The 13,608-nt window shown below is 32.2% G+C and overlaps 2 protein-coding genes across 3 annotated transcripts in view; both read right to left on the reverse strand.

Annotated features, from left to right (window-relative positions):
- The window catches only part of LOC124536981 (nucleolar protein 58), a 66,727-nt gene that overhangs the window by 27,493 nt on the left and 25,626 nt on the right, over positions 1–13,608 (reverse strand). The gene's annotated exons all lie outside the window — the stretch shown is intronic.
- Positions 681–9,433, reverse strand: LOC124536980 (malate dehydrogenase, mitochondrial-like). 2 transcript variants are annotated; one of them, XM_047113673.1, is made up of 7 exons: positions 9,063–9,433; positions 8,453–8,654; positions 5,088–5,235; positions 3,637–3,822; positions 2,371–2,571; positions 1,825–2,036; positions 681–977 (listed from the first exon to the last, which is right to left on the reverse strand). In XM_047113673.1, exons 1-7 carry the CDS (start codon positions 9,331–9,333, stop codon positions 725–727), a joined length of 1,473 nt encoding a protein of 490 aa, XP_046969629.1. In that variant the 5' UTR covers positions 9,334–9,433; the 3' UTR covers positions 681–724. The 2 variants fall into 2 exon arrangements, with proteins under 2 accessions (XP_046969629.1, XP_046969630.1); XM_047113674.1 differs by lacking the exon at positions 681–977 and adding an exon at positions 1,332–1,650.

Genomic DNA, 13,608 nt, shown 5'->3' on the forward strand with positions numbered 1-13,608 from the left:
AATCACTGATAATCACTAATCAGTGAACTGAAGTCTAAAACGACTTTGACGAGTTTTTGAAATTTAGACTGCTGCTGGTACTGTTGACTTGCTGCCGTTTTGTAGTGTATGTTATTTAATCTGTATTTGATGTGGTATTGCCATTATTAAAAAAATATATCATACATTAATATATATTGAATACCTAAATTATGACAAGACACATTTGGAAATGTATTAGAAATTTGGAAGCTATGATGGTATTGAAGACAGCAGACTATAAAGCAATAATTACGTGTATGACCATTTTACGAGCCATTAGTAGATTCATAAAGATCATATTCTGATATTCCCATAAAACATTTAACGCCCCATACATTACGTTGTAACTCGTACTTCCGTCAGTCTTATTAACTGATTTATATGTGGTATGGTTTTACTTTTTGTAGACAGGTTTTTTTATAAATATGGCAGTAGCAATAATGATCTATTGGGGATTATGATATGTTGGTTGTTTCTTCTAAATAAATTTACCCAATAACTACAGGCTTCAAATAAACGTTAAAAATACGTTACACAATGAGTTTTTTAATAATACACATTGCAATAACATTTGACATTAATTTTCTATTTTTATTACACAGTAGAAATGCCTTTTATCACTTGATTTTACCATTTTCTTTTCTCTATTATTAGGCAATTCCTGTTTTTTTAACTCTGATACATAAATGTTATTTTAATAATGCTATGAGCATGGTTTGCAGTTTTCGAGTGTCGAATATTTTTTTGGATAACCAAAATCAGTCTTTGCCACTATTTTGCACGTTTCACGTTCGGCATTCATGTTTTCCTGATACCAGCTTATTGCTATATCTTCATTGATTTGTATGTTAGTGATGGCCACGTCCATTAGCTTTAGTTCATGAGGGTACAGATGTGGTATGGTGATTTTATCACATATGCCTTTGTTGCTTAACAAAACAGTAAGTCCGATGAACCTAGACGAAATAAAGACATTGTAAAAATCATTTTCAGTATACAGACGATATTCGTAATAATTATGTTTTATTGTGTACAGAAAAAAAATTCTACTCCGTGTAAAATCAATAGTGTCTCGAAATATACGTTTTTTCATTAATTTTTTTTTAAAACAAAATTATATTATTTTATGGCATTGTCGCTTTTGGTTTGTTATTTGCCATTTTATAACTGTGTTATTACCTAAGCTAATTTAAAATTATCTTTTATATCTATCACAAGGTCGTATTGCCCAATTGGTGAAATCAGGTTATCTCAAAAATTCTATCCAAAGAAACGAGAGATGTCAGATTCAAATAAAATACTCGTAAGAGAATAATATAATTTAATGACAAAAACACTTTATATCTCAAAACATTACCAAACAGAATAAAACATGTAAATTATAAATTCGCATAGGCACAATCGTCAAAATGTTGATAGGACTTTGGTATGAAGAATTGAAGTTGATAAGCGCTCAGGTTATTAGAAGAACTGCAGTACTTGCAATACCAGTTCTCTACCATATCGCACTTGCAATACAGTTCATTGAATGCTAAGTCCATGCGCTTCATTTCATGATCCGTCATCTTGGGAAGGCCTAGACATTTAACGATACCACTGCCATTCATCTCAACGGGACTGGCTATAAATCTGGAGACGGAACGATAGATGTAGGTATCCCTTCTCTTCTAGCAATGTAATATTAAACACTATTTTTGTTAACCCCGATCTACTTTTAATAATATTTTTTACTGAGACCCCAAAAAAGTTTACGTAAAATGACTCTTCGTAATCTTAATGTATGTTTTGTCTTAATGTTCTAACCTGGTTGGTGAAATGACTTCAGTGGGGTCTATTTCAACGAATCCTGAAACTCTAGGTACATCTTTGCACAGTAGGGCCCAAGCCACTTTCGTGACTAAGCCCGCTAAGGCATGCGCTTCGCTAAGTTCGGCAGATTTGTTACACTGTCCGTCACACCTGCCAACCGTTATCGGCGCGCATCGAACAGTCTGCGTCATCAATTCAGCATTTTGCTGCAAAACGAATTCCATTGGTATTAGAAATTTTAAATAATATCTCGATAAACTATAAGAGTAAGTAGTAATGGTATGGTGCGTCACCATTATTATGTGATACAATACCATCAGTAGTTGCCATATGTCGTTTGCTAATATTTTGGAATTTTTATATTTGTGTAGGGTGTCTTCGGGCACGGTGGCCTGACGATTTGCGCAAGATGGCTTGCAGGAGCTGTATACGAGTAGCCCAAGAACGATTAGTCTATATCCAGCAGTGGGCGAAAATGGGTTGATGTATGACTTAATTATTAAAATAAAAAATTGTCATCAAATTCAAGGGTTAAATTACCTCACTAAAATCAAAATATTCCAAGGCTTTAGAGAATAATGGCACTAAAGACAACCCTTCAGTGCCCCCGACGCAGGGCACGTGAACATAACACGGTTCCAGACAAAGGGCTCGGGCGGCAAGGGTACTTGCACGCATCTCGGGAACCGCTAGAGAACCCAACAACTTTCGTGGATTGTACCAACCTGTTTCTTTTAGCGTCTAGAAATAATCAACATTGTTATATATTAAATACAAGAATATATTCTGTCATGTAGATAATATTTTTGGATGTGGGTGAATGTATGAAGCGCATCTGCATATATATTGAAAATGGTGATATAAGTTTTGTATATATTGATTAACAGTAAATTGCTTTAGGTACTAAGTAAACTAGTTTTAGTTATGCAAATCAAAAACCTCCCCTAATTCATTCCTTTAGATAGGATATGTAAATAAATGAAGTCGTTAAAGAGTGTAGGTATTTTTCTAATTATTTAAATTTTGTAAATCCAAAAGTAAAATGTTTTATACAGAAAAAACGCTAAAGTTGATTCGCTCCAATAAAAATAATCTTAAGTTGCGTAACGGATGTTTACTTATGGGGTAACCGTAGCAAATGATCGAACATTGAGATTACTCAAGTCCCTATTATCGCGTTGTAAAAAGTTAATTCCATTAGAGAGATTCAAAAGCGTTAAGTGATACCGTTTTATTTTAAAATATGTATATTAAATAGCACTTGTTTTAGAACGTATTTAATTCATGAATTAACTATAGTAAACATTGTCTGGCTAAATATTTAGGTCGCTTCGAACTATAGTTGGGAGTCGTAATGTGTTAATATTCCGATAATGCGAGGTCATAAAACTTTTAATATCCCTAAAGAGCTGTAACATGTTGTGGCAAATATAAGGGAGCTATAACGAGGGAGGAAAGATGGTCACTGATGGACGTAAAAATGTTACGCTCGTTAAGATGAAAGTGCTTTTAAAATGCCGCCTGTCATTAAATTTAAAAAACAGGCAAAAATATACAAAACAGTTTACACGAAAAAAGAGAAGAATAACTATTGTTTCGAGGGTTTATAAATATTTTTTTATATTATTATTCAGGTTAAAATACTGCGTTCATGAAATATAATATCATAAATATTTAAAAATATATTTTTTAGAAATGTCAATTTTGTTTGATATTACGCATGTTGTAAAGGGCAAATGGTTTGCAAATAGCTGACAAAAAGGTTAAAGACCTGCGTAGGTTGTGTAGGAAAAAATAAAATGTCACCTCGGCGATTAAGGGCACCATACAATCGATAGGTGAAGTACACACAATTATGAAGGCATTTGGACACTCTTTGGCAATTATATCAGCATATCGTTTTACAGCCGGCGCTTGACACTCGAATCTCTTCTCCAATGGCATTTGCGTATTAACACAGGCACTGTCTAACATCAATACTATATTTGAATTCTGAAAAATACATATGTAAAAAGTAGTTTTATATAATTATGTAAATGTTCTTGGCGATATAAAAGGTCAATAGCATTCGACAATACTCGTGTGAGTGCGAGTAGGACGTCGCGTGACAAAACGCTAACTAGCGAATATTAATTAATGGTGCTCTCGTGTTGATAGATTATATACTTATTGTCTTCTCGACTGCGAGATAAGGCCACTATAACCCCATCTTGATACTTGTCAAGAGCAATTTGTCTTAGTATTCAACTATTTAATAAAAGTGTGAGATAATGTTGTTAACATTATTTTTACTGGTAAAAAAATGGTTAGAAACATTATTAGTAAATCATTAGTTGTACACTTATGGGGTGAGACAAAAATGAAATATTATTTGTCATAAAGAGTCACTGTAACGTTTTATAAAAATGTGAATAAATCTAAGTAATGTTGAGGGTGACTAGATTGCTGATAGCATGGAATAAAATAAAGTATAGCATTTATAGGGAATATAATCACATAAATAAGGTGCAGGATTTAGTGGGTGGCCGTTTGCCGTATTGATTGGCAGACTGAGGTCGACGCCACCCTCGCTTACTTGCAAATACCAAGTAGAAAACGAATGAAGCCAACCCCAATTGATACTGTTGTCGTCGTTTGTGTACAGATTGCCTTACTTTGTTAAGCTACAATAACAAATCTAATGTTTATCGACCATTTTGATAGAATTTTCTTTTAAAATATATTTTATACACAATCGAGGCCTGTTCTTAGTAAATCATATATTTTAAATACAATCAGTTTGATGTAGCATAATTTTTTAACAAAATTATTCGTGTTTTTTAAGTACAGTTTGTCTGAAAGTTAATTACAAATGAGGAAAATATATAATGACAAAGTATGGGAATAACGATTCAAATTTCAACTGCCAGCTTATGAGTTCGAGTGCTCTTCAGAATATGCAAAAGTTGACTATCACCGTGAAACATTCCACATTAAGGGCCGTTCAGATTATTATATAACATCTAAAGTGCTTGCAAAACAATTTAAATATAAACAATGAAATATTTTATTTTATATGTAATTATTTGGACATATGATATATTTGGTATTGGCAGTGTGTTTTTTCCATTCAGATCTTTACTTATAGTTATATATTCTATTCTTGCAACCTTATACAGCTCATTTCATACACTTGTTATGTTTCCGTAAAATATATGACTCACTTCTAATGTAAGTTTTTGTAAATTGTACTACATTCAATATAAATGTTATCGAACCTGCAAACATCTTTCAAGGTCATTACAATTGCAGCTGTATGCTTCGACTAAACAATTCGTGTCAATATGTTGGAGATCTTGAACCACATTACAAAGGTTACGAGTAAATTCCGAACTTTTTGTATCAGTCGCTTCATATAAACGTAATCTGAAAACATTTCAAATTAAACAATTAAATTCTGTATGGACATGTTAATTTTTTAATATAAATTTTATACGTCAATGTGACATAAGCAATCAGATATATATCGTTTGCTCTAATAATAAAAAAACAAATCTTATATAACATCAAATAAAACGTCGCGTAGGTTCGATAGAATTTTTTTAAAAGATAAACCCTTGAATTTTCAAGTTGTCTGTCTGGTATGAATGTTCAGACTTGCCGTCGTTTTCCCCCCCTCATGTCGTCGTCTGTCTATAAATTTACAGTCATGTCTGTCCCTCTAAATTCAAATATCTCCTACATTAGTCATCATTATGCCAGTCTTTGTCCAATAAGTCCAACCATGAAAACTGGGCGACCGCAACTCTTGTTATAAATATTTTAAAAGCCACAACAATAATTTGATGGATGTGCAATTGTAAAATTTTAGTTTATATTGTTTATAAATGACGATGAGACTAAGAAATATGCAGGAAGTATAAGACACAAGTTAGGTTCATTCTTGCATAACTAAATCCGAAAAACAGTTGGTATAAAGACATCGCTTCAAAGCGAATATGAAAAGATCAAAGAACAAAAGATTGAATATTTGATAGAACACTTTAGTCGGTAGGAAAGAAAAAGACAATATGATCAGCTTCCTAGCCGTAAAGTCTGTAATAAACAGCGTCGGTCACGACTCATCTCATAAAATCCAGACATTTTATTACATTCTGTGAATGATTCGTATAATAGCATGTCTAAGGCTTCTGTTAAACTTTGATGTGCACCTATTTCAAATGCCCCAGTGAGTTCACGTACTACGAATTGGATTTTTTATGTGCGTGCTGGCGTCTAGAATGAAATAACGGAACCTCGGCTTCCGTTTATTTTCCCAAAATGTTCGAAATGCTCCGAACTTGTAATCATTTACATTATTAGGGATATTTTGTTGCTAGCATTTTAGAAGGCTCATTTATATTATTGCGATTTTTTTACTTTTATGATTATTAGTATTTATTGATATTTGCTTGTTTTTTCAATTGAATTCGAACTGTATGTCAAACGCTTTAAAACGCGTTTTTAGATGGATACAAGAGATATAGTTTTTCAACTTAAACGTGCCCATTCAGGTAAAGTACCTACTTTTCGATCTTTTGTCGTCGATTCTACGGCTTAAGTGTGCTTTCAGGCTAAAACGTCCATAGAATTTAAATAGAAAAAAGGCAATTTGTGATAAATTTTTTCTTAGACGATTTCGAAACATTTAAAACAAAAGATGAAATTGCTCGGAGATAATATCATGTTTTGTAAGACACTATTATTCTTATCCTACCACTTTACGTATATCTTTACGATGTACATGAATGCTGAATTTTTACAGGCGGGAGGACAATTGGGCTATTTTGTGGTAATTGGTCATCACTGCCGTATTGACTTGAACTGGAACTACTGAGCATTGTCCCATGGACTCACTCACCTTTCGAACCAGAAAACAACCGTATTACTGCAAAACGTAGCAGTCATACGTAGTATTGCTGCATACAGTGCCACAAGCACTGGGTACTTGCACAGAGCGTAATGTCAAATTAATCGTAATTTAACACACACAATGACACAATTTATATATGTATTTATTATTAGCAGGCACAACTCTTATGTCTTTGACAAAGAAAGTTGTCTGTGTATCGATGGCCTTTTTTTCTGGACTACAAGTATGCGTGGACTATTCTGTAAATTTAGTCTTTCGGTCAAAGTATCACTTTTTTCATAGTAATCATTAAGCTAATATTAAAAATATAAATAAAAATAGGAAATAACGACCAAATCGAAATTTTATTTCCAAATAGGAATATTGCCGATTCACTTTATTTTCTCAAGATTTCCGTGCAAAAAAGAAATTACCAACAGGCAAACTATTACGAGACAGTTTCGTATCCTTTATACAACAATGATGATTTATACGCAGAAACACTTTTAATATTGTATTCTTTGGCTTTTAGTGGAATACAAAACTCGAGCACAATGGATGAAAAGCGACTGAAGTCTCAAACCGAAACTTGTTCCATTATAAAAGTAGAAAAATTCAATCTTTTCAGCGTAATGTAGGTAAGGTAAATAAAACTTGAAGAATAATTGGTTTTGTCTCATAACAAACAGTAGATATGGATATCTGCAGTAAAAAGTACCGTACGAAGAAAAGGTTAGGAACCAATTTTATTGTATACCACTCTATACACAAGGGTTAAATCTTTATATGACATTTGAATATTAAGCACAACATGATTTATTAATTAATAACTATAAAATTGTACAGTATTAAAATCTACAACGAAGCGAAACTGAGAATGGGATTATTTGAGTTAAATTGATTCCTTTTTTAGAAAAATAAAATCTTTAACAAAATTAAAAGTGCTAATTTGTAAACGTGGATTTTTTTCTATCTTATAGCTCATGCTCATGATGATAGGAATCTATCATGAGCTATTTCCATTTACAATGGAATATTAAGGAAACCGTCATCGACTTGTTTTTGCAGACATCTTTTTTATCGTTTTTTACGTAATCGTTGCCGGAAATCGATATTAACCCTCCGTCACTTAAAAACTGAATGCGGGATAAGACTTTGTGCTTAATCGACCTGTTATACTTTTCCCCACAAGTACAGAGAACAAGGGGTGTTGGGTTACTACATATCATATTTATCGGGAACGCTAAATCCAGCAAGGTCAATAAAACATACCAACCATGGCATATTATATCAAAGTAATTTTAGTCATTCAATCAAAATTGGGCTTCTTAATAATATATTCGTCGGCTCTTTATTTAAACGAAGTTGCATATGAATTGGATATTATCCGATTTATAATGGTTCGTCCCCCATTTCCCTGAACTCCGATTTTCGTAGCGCTCATGTGAATAAATATCATAATTTAAACTCGTGTTGTGACGGAAAGACGAAAAGTCCCCGAGGGAACGGACTGCGGGCCGTTTCGAATGACGTCACGAAACGCTACATACGAAATCATACTCTCATATTTAGGTCATACGAAAAATGTGCGAATAAACGCATTTGTAATTGTATCTGTGGTTTTGTTAATACTTACAAGGTTTATTTGCGAAGGGTAATAAATGACAAAGATAAATAGAGAAGATTCAACTTTAAGATCAGAACAATTAAGTTTTCTTTTGTTTCTGTTAATAATAATAACGTAGAACTTACTTTTTTATGCACGGGCATTGTTTAAGCAACAAAGCTATATATTGTCCTAGGTTTGTATCGGCACCAAGCACCGCAACTTGGACACCTGGTCTAGGTGGTGGTAGCGAGGGCACTTTTTTAACGGGAGCTGCTAAAGCCTTCGGTTCAGGTATCTCGACCTCTTTGCACACTTTGTCCTTACATTGGAGATTACGAAACGGAGCTGTACAGTAAAAAATAATAATAAAAATATGTGTGAAACTGAATTTAGTTTTTTCACTGTCACTACAGATTATAAAACGAATTTCCACAAATGTTTTTGTCTGTCTGTATTTTGGCGATAAATTCCAAAATGACTGAATGGATTTTCATGTAATTTTCACAAAGAGACAGAGGGACTCATGAGGAAGGTTATGGTATAATAATTTATTAAGCTTTTTTTGTAAATAAGTTGAATTAGAATGACGACTGTTAAACATTTCCGAAAAAGGCAACAAAAAACAAATATAAAAAAATGTGTGCGCATCCGGGAGGCCTCTAGTCTTGTCTATTTATCTAGAACTTGCTTGAGAAACAATAAAAAAGTAAGTATTTAAGGAGATTGCTTTAAAATTATGCTGAAGATACTTACTTCCAAAATTTGTACCACCCTCGACGATTTTTAATTTAATTTTATGTAAAATACCTTCCTTCTTCTTCTTACGTCTCTCACAAGGCAAAGGACATACATGATCTACATCTGGGGGAATATCTACACATGCTCTCCTGCACTCATCACCACCCTTTTTAGCATATCCACGATGAGATATATGTGTGCTAACGGCATAAGTTAATATTCTGGACGAATCAAGCACACTAACCCATACAATTTTTGCTTTTGAAAATAAGTTTAAAGGATTCATTTTAAGTCAACTAAAGCTATGAACCATCACCATAAATACTTTTTTAGATTATTTTTACTTGAATAATTTTAATGAGAATTGATCAGACATTTCTACTTGGTTTTTTGTTTTTATATTGTGACATTTCATTGATTAGTATTTGTCTTTGCATATATTTTTTTATTGGAAGAAGTTTCAATTGAATCTGTCATCGAGTCCATTATTAAAATGTTTATCGTAGCAATTCCTGAGAATTAAAGAGATTATAGCGTCATTATTCTTAGACAAAGAGAAAAAGGTAATTAAAGTCTAGTCATTGATGAGTTCGTGTAGTTGTTAATGAAAGTCGTTCCAATAGTTTCCGACATATTTATAGCAAAACAACTAGGCGAGAGGGAAAGTGAGGGCGGGCAACGTTCTACCTTGGCACTGCCGTATTTATAGGATACTCTAGATTATATTTAGTCTATTTAGGAATATATTTCAGGCGGGTTTTGAAGATTTGAAAGGCGAAATTTGCAATCTCTTAGATAAATGCATCTTACAGAAAACATTTTACTTATACGCTACAAATAATATGAATTAAATATCGTTCATTTTTATTTAGTTACATGCCTATAATGTGTTGCTAGGCTGAGGCCTCCTCCCCTCTTTTGAAGAGGAAGGTTAGATGCATGTTCCTGCTCCAATGCAGGTTGGTGGATTCAACAACAACAGCCTGTAAATTTGCGACTGCAGGGCTAAGGCTTCCTCTCCCTTTTAAGGAGAAGGTTTGGAACATATTCCACCACGCTTGTACAATGCGGGTTGGTAGAATACACATGTGGCAGAATTTCTTGGAAATTGGACACTTGCAGGTTCCCTGATGATGTTTTCCTTCAACTCCGAGCACGGGATTAATTATAAAAACACAAATGAAGCATGAATATTCAGTGGTGCTTGCCTGGGAAGGTAATCATTGATTAAGATACAAGCGTTCTAACCACTGGGCCATTTCGGCTCATGGTTGTGGATTTACACGTGGCAGAATTTCTTCGTGATATTATCCACCACCGCTAAGCATGATATAAATTATAAATACAGATTAAGCACATGAAAACTCAGTGGTGTTTGACAAGGTTTGAACCCACAATCATCGGAAAAGATATACGCGTTCTAAAAGTAATACGAATGAAAAAGATTTTTTCTATATTTTTGTCACTATGTGCTTAGCAAGGCTGTATTTCAATCTAGAGAACCCGAGGTAAAGCATTGAATGCTGATAACTCTCGAAAAGCGTAAATACAAGTGAAAGGTTTTTCTGACGCAAAAGCTTAATGGAGATTGAATCAGCACAACTCGATCATATTCATTTTTCTTATTCAAATGTCAAACAGGAAGATATCAGATGTAAACGACGATATTTAGCAAGAAATGATTTTATATTTTCTGTAAATGGAAAAAAAAACATTTGAAATGACAATCAAACATATGTGTGTGTGAAGTTTGTTTGTTTGTACGCGTTAATTTTTGGATTTCCTATCTGATAAGAAAATTGACATACGTGAGTTTTTTTAAGTAAATTTAAAAAACAAACTACCAAAATAATGTTCTTTTGAAATTATAGTACAGTACACTTTGTAATTATAGTATAGTACAGTACACAATTATAGTACAGTACTTTTGGAATTTTTTTGTATTTTTAATTTTAAGGAAAAAGTTAAATGATTCTAAATTTTCAACGAAAGATTCTACTTTGTGAAAGCTGTTGCTAATTTTTTTATAAATTTTCCTAATTATTGTAAGTAGATCCTAATATCCTGCCAGATTTGATATGATCAAAGTAATAAGCATATTCTACTTAAAATATGAGATAATTTCAAAAATGGAAAGAATAAATGTATTTGGCAAAGAAATCGGGTTCTTTGGTCAGCCATAATCATATCCACTGCTATAAATTGTGTGTATAAAATTGAAATTATGTTTATTTTATTAACTTTACAGAAGATTTGCTTTAATAATGACACTTAACTACAAAATTTACAGTATAGGTCTCTATTATAAACTTATATTAATGAAATACTTTATAGTAATGGTTCGTTTTTCAAAACTGTGTCATGAACAAGTAACAAGCGAAATGAACAAACGTCTCTTTATAACTCGGCTCGATTTTTGCATTGCGCTGTGAAAAAACTTATGTTCTTTGACCTTTAAATATTACACTATTTTTAGAAAAAAAAAAATAATATCTTTTCACAACAAAGTTTTAACTGACCTCTCGGAGGCAGTGAAGCCTTTAGTGACAACGTCATAACGAGAAGACCAATTACAGTTGAGTGGGTCGACCCGCTTTAGCCCAAAGAATATCATTTACATCAATCCTGAGGCGAAAAGTTCAAACTTTCGAATAGCGGCTGAGCCGAAATAAAAATGATTGCTCGGTCTTAAATTTCTGAACCACATTCACAGTTATCGTAAAAGTTTCGGATTTTATTTTTAAATACGAATATTATTTGTTCTCCAGTGAAAATGAATAATTTATTCGGTGTCGAATTTACGAATGCTTTTCTACATTGTTTACGATGAAATGACGTATTCTAAACATGAGTGTAGGTTGTTGTTAGGCCAATATTAATATATTAAAAAATATCCTTAATCTAATAAGTCGCATTCATTTCTCCATCTCCACTTTAAATAGTAATAAAATGCCTTTGTTTTCTTTAATATTCGTGTAACTGCTAATAATTCGTGGATGTTTGTGCCCTTAAAATAAAACAAACTTAATAATCATGTATTAATAATAATCAGATTAAAAAGTACTTTAGATAAATCTCGATTATTTTAAATGTTCCTTGTGTAAAATGTACACCTTTATCCATAGGAAATTATTATAAAGCTCTTCCAGGTAAATCTTCATGTCATCTTGTCAAGAGAGGTTATCGCGTGCTGAACATCGTAAATCCTTTGGGATAATTTGATAATGTAGAATATTGCGTTTGAAGAACACTCGGATACTTTTACTGGCAATAATTTTTTAATAAAAAAATACTAATAAATTAAATCAATTTTTATATTAAAATAAACATAATGTAAAATGAATATAAATTTATTTTATTTCCAACGATAATTACACCAAATCTCTTTTTCTAAATTCTTTCTTGAATCGTTGCTAGCTTTTGTTGTCTATGAATGAGTTCTTCAATTCTGATTGAATAAAAATAATTTGAATTTATAATTTATATAAATATATGATAAGTAATATTTATAACATTATTTTAAATATTAAACTCGAAATAATAACAATGAAAATGGCAGGTGAAATGTATTGTAACATTTAAAGGTTAATATGCACTTAATTTTGATAAATGTTTTCAGATGGTTTCAGCGTAATCATTTGCAAGTATGACGTGTGTTAACATGACGGCGACATTACGTAAGGCTTTTCTGACGTTTGTCAAATAGGGCGCATAATAGACATTAATGTTACGAACCTTGATCTTGTTTGATGTAGTTACAAGTCTAACTATGAATTACTATGAAGTCATACAATCTTGACACTTGCTTGGATTTCAAATTTTGTCTAGCAAAATATTTGATTGTATACATTCTTTACTATTAGTTGCACACGGCTTCGCTCGCGTTTAGGGTGTTTGTTATCCGTTGTTAAAAAATGTAGCATATATCCTTTCTTGGATTTCGAGTTTGTTTTTACCAAACTTTAAATGACCTTTTTTAAATGTTGAATAAGAGAAACTACTGAGTTTCTTGCCGGTTCTTCTTGGTAAAATCTACTATCTGTTACTGTGATAGCTTCACTTAATTGTTAAATGACGATTCAAAAGTGCTTGTAAAAGCCCACTTGAATAAAGTTTATTTTGATTTTATCAAATTGGGTTCAGCGGTTTTATCGTTTATAAGAGCGACAGACAGACAGACAGAGTTACTTATACATTTATAATATTAAATATAGATAAATTTAATTACCATCATTACTATATATTAAACTCTAATAAATGTTTATATTCGAATGGGTCAATGACTGCATTTCGACGTGTCTGCTTCATAATAGGGTTAATTGTTTTTCCTAAGCAGTCTTGTTAATTTATCGAGTTAATAACGTCAGTAAAAAGTAAGAAATCTCCTTGGTTGTTTGTTAACTTGTTCAGATTAATTTTTCCGTTTTAGATTTTTCAGTTATTGCTTAAAATTACTTATTTACAGTCATTTTTTTTAAATATTAAAAAATAAACACCTTTTTAAATACCTCTATTCTAATTTTAATTTTGGCAACATTATTTAGGCAAATGTATAAAATAA

The sequence above is a fragment of the Vanessa cardui genome, chromosome 17, assembly GCF_905220365.1.
Source record: "Vanessa cardui chromosome 17, ilVanCard2.1, whole genome shotgun sequence".
Taxonomy (NCBI): domain Eukaryota; kingdom Metazoa; phylum Arthropoda; class Insecta; order Lepidoptera; family Nymphalidae; genus Vanessa; species Vanessa cardui.

Bases quoted from the DNA above. Each gene is read 5' to 3' on its own strand.
- LOC124536980 (XM_047113673.1), bottom strand. From the start codon at position 9,333: ATGAATCCTTTAAACTTATTTTCAAAAGCAAAAATTGTATGGGTTAGT. The intron at 8,655-9,062 runs GTAAGTATCTTC...TTTACTGTACAG, and splicing joins GGGTGGTACAAATTTTGGAA to CTCCGTTTCGTAATCTCCAA. The intron at 5,236-8,452 runs GTAAGTTCTACG...AAATGTTTTCAG, and splicing joins CAATGCCCGTGCATAAAAAA to ATTACGTTTATATGAAGCGA.